The 24,866-nt window shown below is 40.7% G+C and overlaps 1 protein-coding gene across 3 annotated transcripts in view; it reads right to left on the bottom strand.

The window, feature by feature from the left end:
* The window catches only part of Srek1 (splicing regulatory glutamic acid and lysine rich protein 1), a 34,765-nt gene extending 21,370 nt beyond the window's left edge, over window positions 1–13,395 (bottom strand). Inside the window, exons 1-2 of one of the 3 annotated variants that reach the window (XM_057789450.1) lie at window positions 13,109–13,395; window positions 5,006–5,139 (exon numbers count right to left, since the gene is read on the bottom strand). In XM_057789450.1, coding sequence (XP_057645433.1) covers window positions 5,006–5,139; window positions 13,109–13,269 — 295 coding nt within the window. In that variant the 5' untranslated portion in view covers window positions 13,270–13,395. Of the gene's footprint in view, window positions 1–163; window positions 2,736–5,005; window positions 5,140–13,108 lie in introns of those variants that run through there. The other 2 variants (XM_057789448.1, XM_057789451.1) reach the window with 2 other exon arrangements.
* Window positions 13,396–24,866: the final 11,471 nt, after the last annotated feature.

The following is a 24,866-nucleotide window of genomic DNA, read 5'->3' as shown; positions in this document are numbered from 1 at the left end:
TACAAAGAAACAAATAAGAAAATAAGTCTTTCCTTTTATCCTGCTCTACTAGGAAAAATAAAAGTGAGCAAAACTTCAAAGACTAACAATCTCATTAATGGAATATTATTTTTAAAAACTGAATAATGTAGACAATTATTTAACACTTTGAGCTATGGGTCACCTGTACTGGAAACTTAATGTTCATGAACCAAACGATATCAAGCATGGACGCTTTCCCAGGACGCTGTTTTCGCGGTGATCGAAAGTTGTGTTACACATGACAACCGTTCGTGTTGGCTGCGTCACTAATAGCACACAGAACATCAGATACAGAAAAGAAGAACATTTTTTAAAGTTTAATCCCCAGAAATGGCAAATAACCAAATTAGTCAAAAAAAAAAAAAAAGAAAAAGAAAAAAACAAATATGTGCGAATTGAAATTTGCTCCATAATGAGTGTCTCTACCCTGTTACTGAAGCTACCTACTGTGAGCAGACAATTCTAACAATTCTCCACGACTCCACTCAATTCAGATAAACAAAAGAAACAGGAAACTAGAACATGCAATCAGCTTCAATGGTCCACACCCATTCATCAAAAACGCACCTCACCAACATCAGTAATGCCAGAAAGAATCCAATCCCAAAGATCCTTAGGCAACTGATAAAAAAAAATTCTAACTTTCAGATGCAACTTATCTGAATAATAGTAACTAGTACTTAAAAATGCTTTTCTTATAGTCTGTAACTTTCTAAAAGAATAAACTAAAATCACTTTAGAAGTGAAGAAAAATGCCTGCAACTTAAAAAATGGAAAATCTACTTTGAAGTTCATGTCCTACCATATTTAGTTTCTGAATTAAAAAAAAACCTGACAAACTAAAACTTTCACATTTCCCTTAACTTTTTAGCAAAAAAAAAAAACTTTCTCAAACTTGATTGCATATATAAATAACCATTTCTATTATCAATTAAGACTATTTTAAAACTGTACTTTAAAAAAAATCACGAAGACTGAAATACATATGGCAAGTTTTCAAAAGTATAATGCCTACTTTCAGTGGTAAAATCCTATTTAATACAACCAGATGTAAGAGAGAAATCTCCAAACAACTTTTTCTGGAAAGATCTCTAAGGATGGATGGAATTCAAGTTGGAATTTAAAACTTTAGATAATGGTTATAGCTTATCTATAGAAAGAAAATTAGAATTAGTTTAGGGGTTTTGGCAAATGCATACTTTCTAATTTTACAGCATCTAAAATTAACTAATTTAAAAAACGAGGCTATTACTTTAACTTCTGGAGAATAAATTTCATAACATGCAGAATGATAACAAGGTAGGCCTTACTGAAGACATCAAATAACAATGAACTATCAGTTACCACTATTACTATAAATCTATATATGCCACATATACTATACTATTTATAATAATTATCACATTCATTTTATCTATTAGAAATATAGAGTACTTTTTAAGGTTTAAAACCTGAACACATCTGATGAGTAACTGCTGTCCTGAGGTGGGCACGCTATGCTTCATTACCCTAATTCACGCACCTCAAAGAGTTCTAGGTTTAATATTATTTGTCAGTAACCAAATCCAGCTATTCATACAGTACAGAGGCTACACAATCATGAGCCAAGCTCATTACTTAGTACTGTGAGGCCTCAGTTCTATCTTAAATACCAGCAGGCTATCAGATTCTCCCTGCTGTTCATGACAACAAACTGTTAAAAATCAATAACTATAAGCTGAATATTATTTCTGTCTTATTCTATGAAAGATATTTTAAGAAAAGTTCCATTGCTTTATTTCCAAAATAAAATTTATCCTCTAACATTCTACCAGAGTATATAGAAGTATAAAACACATAAGCATTTAGCATTTTCCCCAAACTATATTTCAAAGAAAACTGAGGGAAACATCTCTCACGCTACTGTGAGTCCTGACTTCAGAATCCATGTAAAAAGCTAGTAACCTCTGAAGAATTTTCAACAAAAAAAAAAAATTCAAGCAAACAAAAAAAAAAAATGCATGCAAATAAATAACCAATAGTTTTCTCTAATATCCATTCCCCACAGAGGCAACAAAAGGCTTCTTAAAGACCAAGCTAATAAAAGTCAAAGACCTCCCCCTACCTTCAGATTGTTAAAAGAAATGTACTTAATTTTCCTTGCTGGTTTTATATGCCTATAGTTCTAGGGGAAGGATAAAAATTAGAAGCCATCAGTTGGTTTTATGAGAGATGTAGACTTGGGGAAAATAATAAGCACTGAGCCCATCAGAAAATGTTCCTACGATTCCAGTAAGCATTTTAATGTTTGAAGATCAAAATGTACCTCAACCCACAAACATCAATTAAAAGGCCCTGAGCATCTTCCCAGCACTGCACTCTAACTTACTGCATGGCAATTTAGTTCATCTCAAGGTTGAGTTCTGTTAATCATTCCCCCATAAATTTGCAACACGTTATAAATTCTTAATGGAATACCATTTACAAAGAACTGGAAAACCAGCTCACAAGCTAAAAGTGAGAGAGATTTAACAAAACAAAAACAAAACAAAACAAAAAAAGGGACAAAATAAAAAGAAATGAAATTAAAGTAAAACAATAAAAACAGAGACAGGGCGTCCATCTTCTGCGGTTCAGACTCCGATCTCATTTCCCCAATGAAGATTTCACTTGGCGGCAGGTTTAGTGGCATGGCAAACAATGCCTGACTCAGGCAAGTGTAACAGGTCTGCCTTGGCCAGTCTAGTCATCTAATAATGCACAAATATCACATAGAGAAAACATACAAAACCAAATTAATAGTCAAAATCCATCTACCAGAAAATGTGGACATAAAGTTATGACTGATGATTAGGCTGACACCTGCTATGTTGATCTTATTTTTTCTAAGTGTTAACATTTATAAAAGGAAATCTGAAATGTACGCAACAACAAAAAGAGGTCATATCTAGACAAGTATAATGAAAGTATATTTTATTCAAAATGGCATGTTTTATTAGCAATAGTTCATGCTCAACAGGTATCAACACCACTTTTTCCACCCTCTTCTACATTACTGTCTGAACTAAAACCCAGCAAACTGAAAGAAACTGAAAACCCCGTAAAATGTTTTACATGGCCGTTTCCATTTACACCACAATGCTGTTCCTAAGGCGTGGAGGCGAGCAGTGAGCCAAGTGCACAGGGCACACAAAGCACCGCACACCTCCACTCAGAGCTTCCTCCACTCACACTTCCCTTCGTTTGCTTCTCTCACGCTCTTTTTTAATAGAGCAATGCATTACTTCTTTGTTGGCAGTGCATAATCAGGTTTAACAGCTGTGAAATTCATCAGTTATATTTGACAAAATTAATAAAAAATGTGTATCAGTTTCTTCCCAATATAAACATGGAACTACAAAATGCAGTAAATGTTTAGATTTGCATGTCCAAAATTGGTAAAAATTTTCTTTCAAAATGATAGCATTAAAAATATTTAAGGAGCTATAACTGATTGTGTTTTTATAAATTTCTACCAAGTAAAATAAACAACAGACTTCCATGTGCTCATAACCTTGACAGTTCCTTACAAACCAGAGCTTCTCTGACTGTATGGGATTACAGCAAGGTTCCAATGATTTAAAATTCCTCTTTCAAAAATCAGTAATGATAAAAGCCTATGCTATAATCTTCTGATATTTCTAGTTAAGAAATCTACTGAATACTTCCTGTGCAGTTTCATGGCATGAAACTTTGTAGAATTCATATCTCTTCCTCTCCCATCTTACTCCCCAAGCATGTGCTCACTATGCTCTTAAAGAGTGTCAGGTAAAAACCTACTTGACAAATAATTTACTTTAATCCATCTTCCCTCTCTACTCTAACCCCTGAAACATGAGAAATATGCTTTTAATTTATCTGGGGGTTAAAAAAAAAAAAAAAAAAAAAAGAAACCAGAACTTCCTGTTCTGGAATTTCAAAATTACCTGTCTAGGAGGAGCAATATAGCTCTTAACATTCTAAAGCAAGAGTTCTGAAACAATCATAAAACTCACAAAGTGCAACAAATTCCTGATGCACTAAGTGATTTTAATGTTAACTTAGTAACTACAAGTTTTAAAATCACACAATGAAAAGCCTATTAAATTGTTTCTAGCATACTTTTATGCTATAAAATAGGTACTATCAGTCAGCAAAAAAAAAAGTTCATTTCTAAGGACATTTAAATTTAAAAAAATCACCAAATTTTAAAATTTATGTAAGTCAGTCAGTACTCTAAGGTAATTGTACATTAAAACTGTCGAAATCAGAAACCAATTAATTATACACGAATGACTCCGGGAAAACCTAAAATTTTTTAATAATTGGCTCTTAAAGCACTGCAAGACATAAAATTTAACAGATAACTAGAAGGCCTTTGGCCCTGCTCCCACCTTTGTCATCACTCCTTGACAGAGGCTTTAAAAATTGCTTTCCAATTACCCTCCCCAATAAAAGCCAATCAAAGAAAAAAGTTTTAAGTGTATAGCAAAAATTAGACTAAATATAAAACCATACAGTCTTACAACAATTGAGAAAAACTACCTTAAGAGGATATTTGAAAAAATAAACTGAGCATTTTTCAAATGAATATAAAAATGTTACAACCCCAATTTGGCTGAATGTGTAGCATTTTGCTTGGGAAACTCTTAACTCTGTCCCATTAGTATATACTTACATAAGCATTTTAAATACTTTTCCATACCAACTTAAGTTTTTAAAGTCAAAAGCTCTTCTTACAATCTGCAAATTGGTTACAGAAAAGCCAAAGCCAACTATAAAAGGCAAATATGCAATAAATTTTCTAAGTGTCCAGTTGTAAAATTTCAAATATCCATGAGTAATGAACTAACCACTTCAGTATAATTTTCTATCTGGTGTGTTTTTAGAGTACTGGCCAATTTCTAGAAAAGTCAAACACACAGGACAGATATTAAAACAATAATCAATATAATAAAAAAAAAAAAAAAAAACATGAGATACCAACCTTCGGCACAAGGAACTACTATCAGAGCTCTGTCAATAAAAACCGTGTTAGTTAGATGCTGGGCCACACCAACACTTGATGGGTCACGAAACTTAATATAACATACTTTGGAGGAAAAAGCAAGAGGTGTGTTGCTGCAAGATAAAAAGAAAACAAATGGATTAATAAACATTTGCATGGTTTTATAATTTTCATTTGCAATTTCTTTCTCTCACCACACTTAGGTAATTTTCATGGGCTGAAGACAATGCATGAAACAACAAATTTCAGTCATTTACTGCTGACTTGTCTGACAAAGCAGAAGTCAATCTAGGGTTGTCTACAAAACCTGACAAGTGAAATTTAAAATCAATCAGTCCTTGAGTGACATTTGAAAAGAGCTAACATATTCTCTGGTAAAATCTCTTTAGAAGATCCAGTTCTCAAGACTTCAAACTGTAGTCTCTCCCAATCCTAACTCATTACCCAACATTTATATCACTAAAAACAGAGCTAAAGTCATAGCTAGTGGTAGCACGGGAGGTCCTAGGTTCACCGCCAACAATGGAAAAAGAAATCACTGAAAACTTCATAATAACCATACAATCAGGTAATACAGAATTAAACAAGGAGTTTTTGCATATACCAGATGGCTTCAGGCTACAGAGAAATGTGCTTTTCGGACAAAAAAACAAAGGATTTTACAAACAAATTTTATGTAATTTATTTTGCAAAACAGTAGACACTCTAGACCATTTGATTCAATTCAAACTAGACAGACCTATAATAAAAAGGAAACAGCATGTTGAAAAGAGTTTGTCTATAATAGGATCTTGTTATATTAAATAAAATCACTACCTTCATGGGTTATCTATACTACTTCTCATTAAAACACTAAATAACTGCTTAACCAGTAATTACAAGGTCACCTTTGTTATTGTTGTTGTTGCTGTTTGTTTTTGGTTTTTTTTTTCCAGACATGGTTTCTCTGTGTAGCTTTGGTGCCTGACCTGGAATTTGCTTTGTAGCCCATGTTGGCCTCAAACTCACAAAGATCCACCTACCTCTGCCTCCTGAATGCTGGGATGAAAGGTGTGCGCCACCACCACCTGGCTATAAATTCACCCTTTTAAAAAGACATGTTATTTTTAAGTGTGTGTACCTATGTGAATGCTGGTGGCAATCAGGTCCAGAAGGCTGGAACTGGAGTCCCAAGTAAGCTGCCTAAGAGGGCATGGGGAACCTAACACTAGTGTGTGCTCTAACCACTGAGTCATCTTTCCAGTCCCCTACACAGTCATTTATTACTAAATCTGTTCTCTGTAATCCTTCGCATAAGCAATGTAGAAACAATGTAGAATGACATTAAATGGTTAAAGCTACAGTTACACTGTTAACCTGTGATGGTTAGCATTGCTAGTCTAACTAACTGGATCCACAAACACTAAGAGACAGTTCTACTCCATATTATCTGGATTAGAGTGGTTGAAGGGGTAACATTCCCTGGGCTAAGGTTCTATAAACAACATAAAAAGGAGAGAGCCAAGTGAGCACAGCATTAAGGTCTCTGCTTCCTTACAGTGGACTTAATGTGACCACCTACCTCCTATTCCTGCTACCAAATCTTCTCCTCCATAATGGACCATAACCCTAGAACTATAAACCAAAATAAATCCTTCCTTTCTCAAGCTGCCTTTATCACAGCAAAAAGACTGATATCCAAACACTGTAATATTTGCATTTAAAACTTAAGTCAATATTATAAATATAAGTACATAAGTAGTGGGACCACTTAAGTTTTTTTAATATTTATTTATTTATTATGTATACAATATCCTGTCTGCATGTATGCCTGCAGGCCAGAAGAGGGCACCAGATCTCATTACAGATTGTTGTGAGCCACCATGTGGTTGCTGGGAATTGAACTCAGGACCCTTGGAAGAAAAGGCAATGCTCTTAACCACTGAGCCATCTCTCCAGTCCCTTAAGTTGTTTTTAAAACTACAAATTCTTTCCTATTCGGCTCAATTTCCTCTCTCTCACCCACCTAAGGTCACCAATTCACAGCAGCCCTCACTAAAAACCCCTCCTCAGCAATCAATCACCTAAGGCAAAGTCCACTACCCAGTGTCACATAAGTAAACACCCCATTCAGATTTAAACCACCACCTTTACATTACCACACCTCTAACCTAGGTCTGTCCTGAGATCTGAACAGCCAGATCCAAGAGTATGCCTGCTGAATAGTAATTACACTTTGATGCACCCTTACCTTAGTTAGCTCACAATCCATTCACTGCCTTCTCCGCTTTTCAGTCCCGCCCAGTATCCTATATTTTCTGTTTAGTTAAAAGTAACAGGACATTCTCTGTTCTGGTATCTGGGAGTCACTAGTTTTACCAAAATTCACCAAATTTTTACCACATTTCACCAAAATTTTCAATGCTCCTTCTAAGTGCATGGTAAAATTAGACTCTTCTACTTCATGAACTTAGTTGTGTCCAAATAATTTGCCATGGTGGATCAACAGAACTAACATCTGGATTCTGCAGAAGCCTTAAAAGCCACAGCTTAGCCCCTTTCCTCTGCCACAGCTACCGGCAATGTTCAAGAGACAGAAAGCTGATGGTTCACTTCATCTCAAAGTGCTACACTGAGGCCAGTTCTCAGTGAGAACCACCAAGGCATGCTAGGAAATAACCTCTCTTGTCAAACTGAGCTTTGAATTCCAATCCTGAGTCACTCCTGATCCTTGGCCTTTCCAACTTCCTCATCTCCCAAATACAAATCATCCTAAGTCCTTCCTCATTCTCACTACTGATGTCTTAGTTCAGGACCTCAGCAATGCACACCTGGATCACTTTACAGTTCCCAAGTCAATCACTCTTTGTCTAACTTTAATCCCTTATTAATGGTCTTCCACAAAAGTGCCAGTGTGATCCTTAAACCCTAAATTGCATCACATCCCTTAAGATTACATTTCCTTGGAGGCGCCTTTGTGTTCCGGCTTCATTTTATATATGTCCAAAACTGCAGACACGTATTCTGGGCATGGGGACTCTGGGCATGCTGCTGCACTCCGGGAATCTGATTTCCTCTCTGTCTCTCCTTACACTAATTCCACCTTTAAGACTCAAGTCTCAATCCTCTGAAACCATCCAAAGATATTACAGGCCTCAGGTAGCCCTCGCTGAGCACCATATGCAGCTTCAGCAGGGCATTAGCACAATTTATTTGAACACCCCCCCCCAAACACATTCTATAAGTTTCTCTAGCCCCTTCCACAAGAGTCCACTTCACTGGCTGAACACACCACCTAATTTGGGTAGGCAGGCTTGAAAAGACAAACTTAGAACAATCAGACTCTTTCTAGAAAGAGGCTTGTGTCAGATGCGGGAGTAGAGAGTAGGTCCATAAAGAAACAAAGAAGATACACAAAGACAAACAGCCTCTTGAGAGAAAAAGGCAGTCACTTTGATCGCAGTTACCTTTCTGATTCCCAGTCCCAGGAAGCCCCACTGCTCTATGGCCATCACAGCCTTTATTCTTCAGCTTAGCAAAGACCTTTTTTTAACAAACGCCAGTACAGAAGATAGGTAACACTTTCTGTCCTTCCCAGCTAAAGCGAGTCAAAAGCCTACTAAAGCCCTAGGAATAGCAACAGGAATATGTTCAGTCCTCTCTCTAATCAAGAATCTGACAAGCCATCCATCACTAGAGCTACATTTCTTAAGTTGGCAGACCTTTTTGTGAAAAAAATGCATACCTAAATTGTCACTACTGAAAATGAAAAATGTATCCTCAATATCTCTACTTCACTTTAAATTTAATATTTATGGACACAGTAAACCAGCCCAATTTTTAAAGAAACTACATGAAAGGTGTACCATGGGAACCGATCTAAAAGTGGTCTACTCTAAAGAACACAACCATGGTACATACACGTAAGGTATATATATAGTACAGTGGTTCTCAACCTTCCTAATGCTGAGACCCTTTACGACAGCTCCTCATACTGTGGTGACCCCAACCATAAAATTATTGTTGTTGCTACTTCATTTGCTACTGTTACAAATCATAATGCAAATATCTGTTTTCCAATGGTCTTGGCAATCCTCATTTTAAAGACTATCAGAATCACACAAACAGTTTTATGCATGAAATTATTAACCAACATAACATTTATCTAAGGACTCCAATAGTAGTGCTTTAGATGGGACAGTTCTAAGCCCTTCTTATAAACTGCTGACACTGCCTACAGCCCTTCCAGTTACTACTGATGATCAAACACTTCCAAATGCACCTAGTTTAAACTTCTTCATTTGTAATTAAAAATTAAAACGATGGCCAACATACGACAGAATTTTAAAAAACACTCAACACAGCACGTGTCTTTAAATATTACTGTAAAACACAGTAATATGCAAAATGCTTATTACAGATTAAGTAAAAAAGGCTTATAATCACAGTGTATGAATCCTTTGATTACACTGTATTATAATAAGCACATACAGGGAGCCAGAAGGAAAAACATGCTAATGGAAGGAGTATGGTGGGGTGATGCTAAGATCACAGACTTTAACCAAAAAAGAAAAAAAATTACAGATTTTCTTGTTCTCCATTCTACACAAAATGGCTGCTAAAGCTAGGTTATGAAACAGCCCCCCAAAGGGCTCTGGTGTGTTGAAGGCTGGGTCTTCAGCTGCTGGTGTTACTTAAACAGGTGAATGCACTATTAGTATTAGGAGGTGGGGGCTGGGCTAAAACACTAGGCTGTAGCTTTAAGGAGATTTTATCTTGTCGCTGGCTCCTTACAGCGGCCTGGCTACAGGCTGAATCAGAGCCAGTCAGCACAGACTGAAACCTCTGAAATCCTGAGCCAAAGTAACTCCTTGCTTTATGATCTTAGGTGTTTTGCCATGGCAACAAAATCTAGCAAACACAGCATGTTATTTCTTTAATTAAGTTACTTTAAGTAGTTAGACACTTTAACTTTGGTTCTTTGAACTTGAAAACCAGAGCAAGCAAGAAAAACTGCAGGTAAAAATCTCCCTAGTGTTAGAAATCAAAAGAATTACCCTTGGGGACAGTGGAGGGGTAAAGGGGGAGTCAACTGAAGAGGGGAACTTGGAGGATGCAGGTACTTCCCCATTGTGTGCTTGCTACATTGCTCTGTTTAACTCTGTAAAAATTCATTGAGCTGCACACCATGACGTCCATTTTTCTGTATGAATATTTTCTCACAATGAAAGCCTACTGAAAAAAGCAATTTGTTTAAATAGGTTTTCATGGACTATGAAATTCAACTATTGTGCAAAAAATTGGACAGTAATTCTGGATACTTAATTATCTGGCAACACAAAAAAGAATGATGTTAATGAATGTCTACATAAACTCTTCTTTAATTTTCTGTATTGTCTGTGCAAGCGTGTGCACACGGGGTGAACTGTACAGAGATGTCAAGAGTATAACCTTCAGGAGCTGACTTCTCTCCTTCCAACTCAAGATAGCAGGCTTAAGAGGCAAGCCTTTTCACCTGGTGAGCCGTGTTACTGACTTGTTTACAGGAATGCTTAGTGTTTAAAAATTCCTATGAAACTGGCCCCTGGGGAAACAGTTCAGCCGGTACAACACTTGCCACAAAGCCTTCAGAAGGATCTGTAGGATCCTGGCACTCACAGAAAAGCAAGGTGTGGAGTATGCCTCCGCAGCACCAGGGAATGGAACCCAGCAGATCCCTAGAGTGAGCCAGCTAAGCCGGATTCAGGGTCGTGACAGACTGTTTTAAAAACACGGTGGAGCGCAAAATAGGGCTATGTTCACATTTCACTAAAGAAATGTATTTCCAATTTTAAAGCGAATAACCACTCAACTTCTAAATATTAATCACAAAACAATGTCTATATGACAATCAAAACAACTATCACTGTGTTTGACATTCTACTGACCGCACCAAACTGCATAACTGCATCATGGAGAGGAAAACCTGCCAGTAACGTTGTCAGTGCTGCAAAACCAGAACCAGGCTCCACTCCAGCACTTGTGAAAGGTACACATTTGTCTGGCAACAACTTTGCCAAAGGAATTGATTACTTTGTGACATACTGACTCTATTTTAATACAAATAGCAACCCTTTTCATTACCTTTGACCTTTAAACCCCAAATAATAACATTTTCCCAAGCAGGAAAAGGAAAGAGGGTTTACTCAGGCCGGCCCTGAAAACGAGGATAGACTCTTCATGGTGCATCTTCCCAGCTGTCGTTAATACCTGGCAGTGCTGCCACCTAAACCCAAGTTCCAACCACCGCACCAATGGCGACTCACTGGGAACGAAGTCTATCCTGTGATATATTTCCTCAGGTACTCTACGGTCCCAAAGTTAATTTACAAGAGCTCAAAGGCAGAGTATTTTACAGACTGGCTTCCAACCCTTGCAGGCCATGGTCCTCCCCAAGCACTCCTCATTGCTAACTGTTGAGTACGAGAGACAGCTGAAAGCACCTTCAGCCGCTGAGACAGCACAGACTGTAATGTCACAGCTCAAACCCTGTGCTCATGCGTTATCAAAAATATATTATCAAAAATATACTGCTTGAATCTCAGCATGATCCAGTAACCTGTTTAAACAGACTAAACGTCCTTCTACAAGATACTACCTCATAAAAGGTCAACTTCATGAAAGATTTTTTTAAGCGAGGGAGGGGCCTATTCTAGATCTGAGGGGGGCAAAAATCATGTGGTCCTTGAAGATACACTAGAGAAAGGAGAGGAGGAGGAATCCCACTTTTGGAACAAATGAACTCTTTTTTTGTTGTTAGCTCTTTTGTTTTGTTTTTCAAGATAGGGTTTCCCTATACAAAATAAGTCAGGGAATTCACTCTGTAAACCAGGCTGGCCCTGAACTCAGAGATCCACCTGCCTCTGCCTCTCGAGTGCTGGGATTAAAGGCGTGCGCCACCACGCCCAGCTAGAACAAATGAAATTTTAATAACCAACTGTACTAACAAATCAGTGAATTCGAGTGAAGAGAATATGGATGGGCATTCAATGTAGTATTTCAACTTTTCTGGATGCGTGAAATATTTCCAAGAAAAAAACGAAAATATTTAATTTAAAATTAAATATTCAAATGCATAGGACATCAATATGCAGTGGTTTCAATACTTACAGGTAGATAGTCGGGAGAAAAAAAACGCTCTATATGCATCACTATGAAATAAGACAATTCTTTTACTATAAAAAATCGTAACAAATACCCTTTTCCTTCAAATGATTTTTGCATAAAGAACAAAATACTGCAATATTTTTCTTAAAGTTTGTGAGTACGAGAATTTTAAGAACGGGAAAACCATTACGAGTTATCTGATTAGTTAACATTGTATAAGGAAATGTGCCACTTCAAGTACACTAACTGGGAAGCGATCTCGACATAAAAATGCCAATTAAGCCCTGATTTTTAAACACACAGACGCAGCAGAGATAATTCCGCACTGACTTATAGTTTTTGAAAGGTTTGAGCCAGTGTGACCTTCTAGGAGAAAAATTCAGGCTGCTGCCAAAAGGAGGTATTGACGTGATCTTTTAAGATCGTAGATACGGGCTCGGTGAGAAACATCAAAAAGATAGTAAATGTCTGTGATCACCCCGGGGAACAAAAACAGCCCTGATTCCATGTTGCCAAAGGCACTCTCAACAGCACTAGCACCCTGACACTAACACCTAAAGGTCCGGGCCACTGCAGGCGGTCTCCACGATTTCTCCCAGTGCAAAAACGTTATGAGCATTTGCCATGAGGGCCCACCTGCGGCCATCTTAAGTTCGGGGGGGAACCTTAGGGCTGGGGGCACCCAGGTCGAAGCCCGGACATCAACCACAGTCCCGGAGGCTCGAAAGGGAAAGCCACTCCTAAGTCCTTCGCAGGCATCGCGCGTCGAGGTTAATCAACAAAATCCCAACTCGGGGAGACGGGCGGGCAAGCGGCCCGGTGCCCTCATCAAACATGGCCGCCCAGGGAAGCGCGCGGTCACGTGACGGCCGCGCTCTCTCTCCCCCCCCCCCATGCCTCGGCGCCCGAGGTCTCGATGGCGGCGCGCCCCTCCCCCCGCCGGGCTCCAGCACTCACTCTGGGGGGTAGAGCCGCAGCTCCTCGATATCGCCTAGGAAGGAAAAGAGCGTCCTCATCTGCTCGCTGGTCACCGCCGACGAGAGGTTCGTCACCTGAATCACCGCCGTAGGGAAGAGGCCGAAGCCTAAGCCCAAACCGAAGCCGCCGCCGCTGTTCATCCCGGTCCCGCTGCCGCTGCCTTCCCGCTCCCCAACGTCCACGACGCGTCAGCGACGGAGCCTGGGAAGCGCAGACGCGCGGCCGTGAGCGCGCTCCCGCGGGCTAATTCGCGGCGCCGGGCACGTCTAGCCGCCCGCCGCGCGACTCTCCTGCTCCGGGGGCTGCGCGCGCCGGCCGGAAGTGTCGCCCTGGCAACGCGGCGGCTCCCGCGGGTCCCGGCCGCTCCAGCCTCCCGGCCTGGTCGCGGCTGCTGCTGCTAGGCGTCACTGTGTCCCCAGAGATGTTTCACCGCTGCCGCGGGTCGAGGAGCGGAGGTTGTCCCCTGAAACTCCGGCGCCTCTCTGAGCGTCCGTCATCGTAGGAAGCCCGGCTCCTGCTGGTCGGCTACGAACACGGAGGAGGAATCAAGAGGCCTGGGCTGCAGTTGGGGGAAAAGGCAATAACGTCTGGACAGTACAAATAAATACCTGACCAAACTATAGCTTTCTTAAGTACAGGCTACTCTCCACTTAACCTGTTTTTAAAGTTGGCATGCACCCTGATTGTGAGAATCCTTGGAAATTTCCACACCAAGTATGGAGATTCCAACTGAATTAAATGATTAGTTGTCATTGTTTATAAAATACAATTTATTCACTATCAGGCCTTGATGTTTATACTGTTAGACAAAGGCACCTACGGTCCACATAGAACTTGCACCTTAACATGGCACAATACTATTCAACCAGAGCGGCTATATCCAAAGTGCATGGTCTGGAGTCCATTCCTGTGGGCCCAAATATCGAGAAACATACTATTATTGAAACTTTTCACATTAACATTTGTACTGGTGGGCTAAAAGCAACAGTAGGGCTGAGGGTGTAGTCACGTCGGTAAATGTTCTCCTTGAAAGCCCAGTGTTGATCCGGTAAACCTGAAACTGCCGTGTACCGGTTATCTCAGCGCTGGGGAGGTGGAGGTAGGGCGATCAGAAATTCAAGGTCATCCATGACGACAAAGCAAGTTGAGGCGAGACTGGGTGGGCTACATGAGATTCTGCCAATAGATGGACATATGGATGGGTGGATGGATGGATGGATGGGTGGATGGATGGATGGGTGGATGGATGGATGATGGGTGGATGGGTGGATGGATGATGGATGGATGGGTGGATGGGTGGATGGATGATGGATGGATGGATGGATGATGGATGGATGGGTGGATGGGTGGATGGATGATGGATGGATGGGTGGATGGATGATGGATGGATGGGTGGATGGATGATGGATGGATGGGTGGATGGGTGGATGGATGATGGATGGATGGGTGGATGGATGATGGATGGATGGGTGGATGGATGATGGATGGATGGATGGGTGGGGGATGGATGGATGGATGGGTGGGGGGATGGATGATGGATGGATGGGTGGGGGATGGATGGATGGATGGATGGATGGATGGGGGGATGGATGGATGGATGGGGGGATGGATGATGGATGGATGAATGATGGATGGATGGATGGATGGATGGATGGATGGATGGATGGGGGGATGGATGATGGATGGATGGATGGATGGGTGGGTGGGGGGATGGATGATGGATGGATGGATGGGTGGATGGGTGGGGGGATGGGTGGGGGAGATGGATGATGGATGGATGGGTGGGGGGATGGATGGATATAATGGTAGGTTAAAGAACTGACAATCAGGAAGCAAGGCGTGTTTCTAAACTGAGTTCTGGATATTCTTCACCTCTGTCCACTCACACTACACTTAGCTGTAAATTTCAAGTAAGTTCCTTGTAAAGAAATACAACATTGATGTTTTTCAAATGCACCATGTACTGGCCTTGAATTCATAGAGATCCATCTGTCTCCCAAATCCTTGAGATTAAGGTGTGTGCCACCATGGACCTGGCCTTTTTTTTAAAAAAAAAAAAAAAAAAAATGATCAATGTAAAACGAAACAAGAACTTCTGTACAGGTAAAGTAGCTGTCCCCCAGCAAAACACTCACTGTATTACCGAGTTTTCAGACAAAATACAAGGTTTACTGAACTTGTATATGCCACCTTGAATATTGTCAGTATTTAAAGTCGCTAAGCCTTGTCTTCGGACTCAGCACACGCTTTATCATGAAGACTGCTCTTTGTACACGTGAGAAGACTGTGCCTTCTGCAGTCAGAGTGTTAGGCCACTATTCTAGTTTGCTTTTGCATTGCTGTGACAAACACCACGACCAAAGCAACTTGGGGAGCAAAGGGTTCATTTGACTTAAACACCTTGGATCACAGTCCATCGCTGAAGCAAGTCAGACCAGGATTCAAGGAGGAGCAGACAGGAACCATGGGAACTCTGGCTTGTTCACAGGCTTATGGTTCAGCTACCTTACATACCCCAAGCCCACCTGCCCAGGGATGGTACCGCCCACAGTAGGCCTGGCCCTCCCTTACCAGTTAGCAAGTAAACACCCACAGGCATGTCCACGGTTCCAATATGGTTCACGTAATTCCTGAAGGCTCCCTCTTCGCAGATGTGTCATGCTGAGAACCAAAATGAGCCATCCTGTCACTTAGGTCAAGCTGGTTGATAATATTGCTCAAGACTTGTTTCCTTGTGTGGGATGCGCTGTAGGACCCAGACTAATGACACTGCCCGTGCTGTTAAAGCATGGTGGGGTATAGCCATGTCCGCTGCTGTTCCTGATGAACCCATTCATTACACAAGGAGTGCCCAAGCAAAAGCCCACCAGAATAGTGTGTGTTGGTGAGGGGGAGCTTTTCTGCCATATTGAGTCTCTAGCACCCTCTGTTGACAGTGTTCAATATTGCACCATCAGACATTAATTTCACAGAGCTGAAAACCAAAGGTGAATTTGGAAAAGCAACTAAACGTGTCTCCTTTACAGTATGTGACCATTAATGTCTCTCTGTAGTTGTTTAAAATTCTTCTCTTACATTGGGGGCTGGAGAGATGGCTTAGAAAGTACTACTTTTTCAGAGAACCTGGATTAGAGACCCAGCACCCATGGCAGGCGGTTCATAACCTCCTGGAACTCCAGCTGCAGGGGGTCCAACCCCTCTGGGCTCCGTGAGCCTTGTTCTCACATGACACACCTACACGCACTTAAAAACAATAAAAACAAATCTTGAAAAATAAAACTCTTATTTTAATGTGCTAGCTTGCTTCTTGGATTTGCCCCTCTGTCTCCATTGTCTAGTAGAGAAAGAACAAACAGACCTGCACGGGTGTGTGAGACACTGAGAATCCAAGAAGCTTCCGAGTCCATCCCAAAGGTAAATTTTAAGATTTGGTTTGGTTTGCTATTTGCCTGTATGTATAGCCATAACACATGCATGTATAGCCATAACACATGCAGAGGCCAGAGCTGTATTCAGTCCTCAGCACAACAATCAAAGCAAAAACACAAGCCAATGACAAAGTGTTTTGCTTTTTCTGCTGCGGTGACAAAATACTCTTGGCAAATAAACTTGAAGGAATTATTTATTCCAGCTCATAGTTGCAAGTTACAGTCCACAACTGTGAGGATGTCACAGCAGCAGGTATGTAAGCAGTTGGTATCCTTAGACCTGCAATCCAGGGGGGAGAGGTAGATGGGTTCCTGTGCTCATCTCACTTTTTCCTTTTTATACAGTCCATAATCCCAGCCCAGTAGGTGTCTTCCCATGGAGTTAACCTAGCCATGGGAGTCCTCCACAGGCATGCCCAGAGGCCTGTGTCCTGGGTCATTCCATATCTCATTAAATTGCAATTAGTCACCACACAAAGGAAACCTAGTTTTAAAACATTTCAGTTTAATTCAGGTGTATTGTGTTTATTCAAAAGGCAAAGGAACAAAAAAAAAAGAAATTTAAAAAGTATATGAATTAAGAATCCTGGGCACCCCTCTTCTCCAGGGCTTGGGATTGCACTCAGGACATCTTTCTTGTTAAGAACATGCTCTGACACTGAGCTGCACCCAAAAAATGAGTTTTAGTTTACAAGAAGGACCTTAAGTATATGTCATGATTTCCTTAAAAACTGCACTGTTTCTTCTGGCAAAGGGAAAATGAGCTTTCTCCAGTAGAGTGACAGTGGGTATATCAACCACAATCCAAGGCAGTACCCATGCCCAGGAGTAGCCAACACTAAAAGGGTTCTGTGTTTTTGTGTGTGTACCAGCGCATGTGTGCACATGCTTTTTTGAATTATTACTTGCTTTGATTTTTTTTACTTGAGGGAGGTGGAAAAACATTAAGTTGGGTGAGTAGGGAGGTAGGGAGGATCTGGAAGGAGATGGAGAGGGAACAGAATAGGATTAAAATATATTGTATGAAAAAATTTAATAAATATAACTAAAGTAAAAGCCAAGCTTCTTATATATCAATACATTGATATATGCAAACATGATCACTTTGGTGTGGGATCTCTGTATCAAATGAGGCGGGTCTTCCAGGTATTTGAGTAGGTTCTTTTCTCTGCCCACCTCTGTGTATTTGCTTTGTATTGCATTTAAAGATGTTTTATTGTTATTTAATGTGTGTACAGGTGTCTTGCCTGAATGTATGTTTGTTCACCACATGTGTGCCTCATGCCTCCCATGGTGCAAGGGGGTGGCAGAGTGGTAGAGAAGAGGTCATTGAATCTCTTGGAACTGGAGTTACAGATGTTCACGAGCTGCCCTGAAGGTTCTGGGAACTGAACCCAGCTGTGCTGCAAGAGCAAACCAGTGCTCTTAACACTGGAGCATCTCTCTAGTCCTGTTTTGCTTTTTGAGGTGGAATCTTGCTATCTAGCACAGACTGGTCTCCAACTCTAGAGCCTCTTCTTCAATCTATTCAGTGATGCGACTCCAGTGCAAAAATTCCAGTGCAAGGACACCATGCTGGGACTCAGGGATGGGACTCCAACGCTGGGACTCCAGTGGGAGGGGCTCTGTGCAACAACTCAGTGCTGGGATTGCAGTGCAGGGACTCCAGTGCGGGGACTCAGTGCTGGGATTCCAGTGCAGGGACTCCAGTGCTGGGATTGCAGTGCAGGGACCCCTCCCCCAGCTCCTGCTGCAGGGTTGTCTTAGTTACACACGTCCCAGCTCCCCCCCCCCCAAGTCTGCGCTGTTGTCTGCAAGGTCCTTGGCTCAGGAACTGTTTCCTGCTCCTGCACTAAGGCTACCCACCCAGAGGGGTGAGTGCCTGCCTGCCAGATAGGCCTGAAGGTCCCTGCAAGGGAGTGCAGGCACCTTCAGCTTGTGCTGCAGGGTCTCCTGGTTCTACTCGACCCCGCCCTGTCCCCCACATTCGCCCTTTTGTTGTTGGTGTCTTTGGGCCACCAGGCATCCCTGTTTCAGTGCTGAGGAGTTTTATCCTGACGGGCTATCCGCCCAGAGGGGGATACCAGCCATCCCTGTTTCAGTGCTGAGGAGTTCCATCCAGACAGGAACAGTTCCTGCTTCTACACTGAGGAGATCCACCCAGAGAGTCATTCACAGCAAAGACTGGGCCAAGATACCAGGCCTCTCCTGGCTCCATTTGAAGGAAGAGATGGGCAGGCGCCAATGCAAGCATTCCTCCAACAACCTGAAAGGCAACATGACATCACCAGAATCAAGGGACCCTGAAACAAGAAGAATTGAACACCCTACTCCAGAAGAAATAGAAGAAATTGACTTTAAACGGAACTATATGAAAATAATAGAGAACCTCAAACAGGAGGTGAAAAACTGCCATAAAGAAATAGAGATGACAAACAAAAAGGTAGAGGAAATTAATAAATCTCTCAAAGATACCCAAGAAAAACAAGAGAAACAAGAAAAAGAAATCAAACAGGTAAGGGAAACGGTTCAAGACTTGAAGAATGAAATGGAGGTAATGAAGAAAACACAAACCAAGGGAAGGCTGGATATGGAAAATCTGGGTAAAGGAACAGGAACTACAGAGACAAGTATTACCAACAGAATACAAGAGATAGAAGAAAGAATCTCAGACACTGATGATACCATAGAGAAAATAAATGCACTGATCAAAGAAAACAGGAAATCCAACAAATTCTCATCACAAAACCAGGTAATCTGGGACACAATAAAAAGACCAAACCTAAGAATAATAGGGATAGAAGAAGGAGAAGAAGTACAGCTCAATGGTCCAGAAAATATATTTAATAAAATTATAGAAGAAAACTTTCGCAACCTAAAGAAAGATATTCCTATGAAAATTCAAGAAGCATACAGAACACCGAATAGACTGGATAAAAAAAAAACCCTCACCATATAATAATCAAAACATAAAACATACAGGATAAAAAAAGAATATTAAGAGCTACAAAGGAAAAAGGTCAAGTTACTTATAAAGATAAACCTATCAGACTTACACCTGACTTCTCTATGGAAACCATGAAAGCCAGAAGGTCCTGGATAGATGTACTGTAGAAACTAAGAGACCATGGATACAAGCCCAGACTACTATACCCAGCCAAGCTTTTGTTCACTATAAATGGAGAAAACAAAATTTTCCAGGATAAAAACAAATTTAAACAATATGTAGCCACAAATCCAGCCTTATAGAAAGTAATAGAAGGAAAATCACAAACCAAGGAGTCCAACAAGGCCCACAATAACTCAGACATCTAGTGACCCTTCACCAGCACAACTCAAAGAAGGGAAACACGCAAGCTCTACTACCAAAAAAAAAAAAAATGACCGGAGTTAACAACCACTGGTCATTAATATTACTTAATATCAATGGACTCAACTCACCTATAAAAAGGCACAGGCTAAGAGATTGAATATGAAAACAGGAAAACAGGATCCAACATTCTGCTGTTTACAAGAAACACACCTCAACCACAAAGACAGACATCTACTCAGAGTAAAGGGCTGGGAAAAGGTTTATCAAGCAAATGGACCTAAGAAACAAGCAGGAGTGGCCATACTAATTTCTAACAAAGTTGACTTCAAACTAAAATCAATCAGAAGAGATGGAGAGGGACATTTTATACTCATAACAGGAACAATTCATCAGGATGAAGTCTCAATCCTGAATATCTATGCCCCTACTATAAAAGCACCCACTTATGTAAAAGAAACATTATTAAAACTTAAGGCAATCATCAAACCACACACACTAATAGTAGGAGACTTCAACACTCCTCTCTCACCAACAGACAGGTCAATCAGACAGAAACCTAACAGAGAAATAAGAGAATTAATGGAGGTAATGAATCAAATGGACTTAACAGAACATTCCACCCAAATAGAAAAGAATCTACCTTCTTCTCTGCAGCTCATGGAACCTTCTCGAAAATTGACCACATACTTGATAACAAAGTAAACTTCCACAGTTAAAAAAAATATTAGTAACCACCTGTGTCTTATCAGATCACCATGGATTAAAGTTAGAAATCAACAACAAGGCTATCCCCAGAAAGCCTACAAACTCATGGAAACTGAACAGTCAACTACTGAACCACACCTGGATCAAGGAAGAAATAAAGAAAGGAATTAAAGTCTTTCTTGAATTCAATGAAAATAAAGACTCAACATACTCAAACCTATGGGACACTATGAAAGCAGTGCTAAGAGGAAAGTTCATAGCACTAAGTGCCCACTTTAAATGGAGAAAGCATACATTGGAGACTTAACAGCCCACCTGAAAGCTCTAGAAAAAAAAAGAAGCAGACTCACCTAGGAGGAGTAGAAAACTGGAAATAATCAAACTGAGGGCTGAAATCAACAAAATAGAAACACAGAAAACAATGCAAAGAATCAATGAAACAAAAAGCTGGTTCTTGGAGAAAATCAACAAGATTGATTAACCCCTATCCAAAATAATCAATGGCAGAGAGAGAATATGCAAATTAATAAGATCAGAAATGAAAAGGGGGACATAACCACAGACACAGAGGAAATTCAGAGAATCATTAGATCTTACTACAAAAGCTTGTATGCCACAAAATTGGAAAATGTAAAAGAAATGGACTTTTTTTTTAGATAAGTACCATATACCAAAGTTAAACCAGGACCAGGTGAACAAATCTAATTCTTCTGTTAGTCGTGAAGAATTAGAAGCTGTTATCAAAAACCTCCCTACCAAAAAAAGCCCAGGTCCAGATGGTTTCAATGCAGAATTCTACCAGAACTTCCAAGAAGACCTAATACCTATACTCCTTAATGTATTTCACAATATAGAAACAGAAGAGTCATTGCCAAATTCCTTTTATGAAGCTACAATTACCCCGATACCAAAACCACACAAAGACTCAACCAAAAAAGAGAACTACAAGCCAATCTCACTCATGAACATTGATGGAAAAATTCTCAGTACTAGCAAACCGAATCCAAGAACACATTAGAAAAATTATCCATTATGATCAAGTAGGCTTCATCCCAGAGGTGCAGGGCTGGTTCAACATACAAAAATCTATCAATGTAATCCATCATATAAATAAACTGAAAGAAAAAAAATATGATCATTTCATTAGATGCTGAAAAAGCATTTGACAAAATTCAACATCCCTTTATGATAAAGGTCTTGGAGAGATTAGGAATACAAGGGTCATACCTAAATATAATAAAAGCTATTTACAGCAAACCGACAGCTAACATCAAAGTAAACGGAGAGAAACTCAAAGCCATCCCACTAAAAACAGGAACACAAGGCTGTCCACTCTCTCCATACCTCTTCAATATAGTGCTTGAAGTTCTAGCAATAGCAATAAGACAACATAAGGGGATCAAGGGGATTCGAATTGGAAAAGAAGAAGTTAAACTTTTGTTATTTGCAGATGATATGATAGTGTACATAGCGACCCCAAAAACTCCACCAAAGAACTCTTACAGCTGATAAACACCTTTAATAACGTGGCAGGATACAATATCAACTCCAAAAAATCAGTTGCCCTGCTATACACAAAGGATAAGGAAGTAGAGAGGGAAATCAGAGAAGCATCACCTTTCACGATAGCCACAAATAGCATAAAATATCTTGGGGTACTCTAACCAAGGAAGTGAAAGATCTATTTGACAAGAACTTTAAGTCTTTGAAGAAAGAAATTGAAGAGGATACAAGAAAATGGAAGGATATTCCTTGCTCTTGGATTGGGAGGATCAACATAATAAAAATGGCAATTCTACCAAAGGCAATTTATAGATTCAATGCAATCCCCATCAAGGTCCCATCAAAATTCTTCACAGATCTTGAGAGGACAATAATCAACTTTATATGGAAAAACAAAAAACCCAGGATAGCCAAAACAATCTTATACAATAAAGGAACTTCTGGCGGCATTACCATCCCTGACTTCAAACTCTATTACAGAGCTACAGTATTGAAAACAGCTTGGTATTGGCATAAAAACAGAGAAGTCGACCAATGGAATCGAATAGAAGACCCGGATTTTAACCCACAAACATATGAACACCTCATTTTCGATAAAGGAATTAAAAGTATACAATGGAAGAAAGAAAGCATCTTCAACAAATTGTGCTGGCATAACTGGATGTCAACCTGTAGAAGAATGAAAATAGATCCATATCTATCACCACGCACAAAACTCAAGTCCAAATGGATCAAAGACCTCAGTATCAATCTGAACACACTGAACCTGATAGAAGAGAAAGTGGGAAGTACTCTAAAACATATGGGCACAGGAGATCACTTCCTACGTATAACCCCAGCAGCACAGACATTAAGGGCAACATTGAATAAATAGGACGTCCTGAAACTGAGAAGCTTCTGTAAAGCAAAGGACACTGTAACTAAGACAAAAAGGCAACCTACTGACTGGGAGAAGATCTTCACCAACCCCGCAACAGACAAAGGTCTGAGCTCCAAAATATATAAAGAACTCAAGAAACTAGACTTTAAAATGCTAATTAACCCAATTAAAAAATGGGGCACTGAACTGAACAGAGAATTCTCAACAGAAGAAGTTCAAATGGCCAAAAGACACTTAAGGTCATGCTCAACCTCCTTAGCAATCAGGGAAATGCAAATCAAAACAACTTTGAGATACCATCTTATACCTGTCAGAATGACTAAAATCAAAAACACCAATGATAGCCTTTGCTGGAGGTTGTGGAGAAAGGGGTACTCTCATCCATTGCTGGTGGGAATGCAAACTTGTGCAACCACTTTAGAAAGCAGTGTGGCAGTTTCTCAGGAAATTCAGGATCAACCTACCCCAGGACTCAACAATACCACTCTTGGGAATATTCCCAAGAGATGCCCTATCACATTACAAAAGCATTTGTTCAACTATGTTCATAGCAGCATTATTTGTAATAGTCAGAACCTGGAAACAATCTAGATGCCCTTCAATGGAAGAATGGATGAAGAAAGTATGGAAATATATACATATTAGAGTACTACTCAGCGGTAAAAGACAATGACATCTTGAATTTTGCATGCAAATGGATGGAAATAGAAAACACTATCCTGAGTGAGGTAACCCAGACCCAAAAAGATGAACATGTGATGTACTCACTCATAATTGGTTTCTAGCCATAAATAAAGGACATTGAGCCTATAATTTGTGATCTAAGAGAAGCTAAATAAGAAGGTGAACCCAAAGATAAACATGTAGTTATCCTCCTGGATATTGGAAGTAGACAAGATTGTCAGGCAAAAATTGGGAACTTGGGGCGGGATGGAATGGGGGAAAGGGGAAATGGGGAGAGAAAAGTGAGAGGGGGAGGATGGGGGGAGTTTGGGGGAATGGGATGGTTGGGATAAAGGAAGGGTGGATATGGGAGCAGGGAAGTATATATCTTAATTAAGGAAGCCATTTTAGGGTTGGCAAGAGACTTGACTCTAGAGGGGCTCCCAGGTGTCCAGGAAGATGTCCCCAGTTAGTTCCTTGGGCAGCTGAGGAGAGGGAACCTGAAAGGCCCTATCCTATAGCCGTACTGATGAATATCTTGCATATCACCATAGAACCTTCATCTGGCGATGGATGGAGATAGAGACAGAGACCCACATTGGAGCACTGGACTGAGCTCCCAAGGTCCAAATGAAAGGCAGAAGGAGGGAGAACATGAACAAGGAAGTCAGGACCACGAGGGGTGCACCCACCCACTGAGACAGTGGGGCTGATCTATTGGGAGCTCACCAAGGCCAGCTGGACTGGGACTGAAAAAGCATGGGATAAAACCAGACTCTCTGAATATGGCGGACAATGAGGGCTAATGAGAAGCCAAGGGCGATGGCACTGGGTTTTGATCCTACTTCATGAACTGGCTTTGTGGGAGCCTAGCCTGTTTGGATGCTCACCTTCCTAGACCCGGATGGAGGCGGGAGGACCTTGGACTTCCCACAGGGCAGGGAACCCTGACTGCTCTTCGAGGGAGGGGGAGAGTAGTGGGGGGAGGGGAGGGAAATGGGAGGCGTGGAGGAGGCGAAAATTTTTTCAAAAAAAAAAAAGATGTATAGCTGGCAAAGATTTCCACCTCCTATCCGTTCCTTTACTTTTTTTCCCCCAATGGTTTTTCAGTAGCTATGTAGCTTGTCCTGGAACTCACTCTGTAGACCAGATTGGTCCTGAACTCTTAGAGATCCACTGTCTCTGCCTCCCAAGTGCTGGAATTAAAACTATGTACCACCACCGCCCGGCAGCCTTTTAGTTTTA

The sequence above is a fragment of the Chionomys nivalis genome, chromosome 15 (genome assembly GCF_950005125.1).
Source record: "Chionomys nivalis chromosome 15, mChiNiv1.1, whole genome shotgun sequence".
Lineage (NCBI taxonomy): Eukaryota > Metazoa > Chordata > Mammalia > Rodentia > Cricetidae > Chionomys > Chionomys nivalis.
This window is presented reverse-complemented; position numbering and strand designations above follow the sequence as displayed.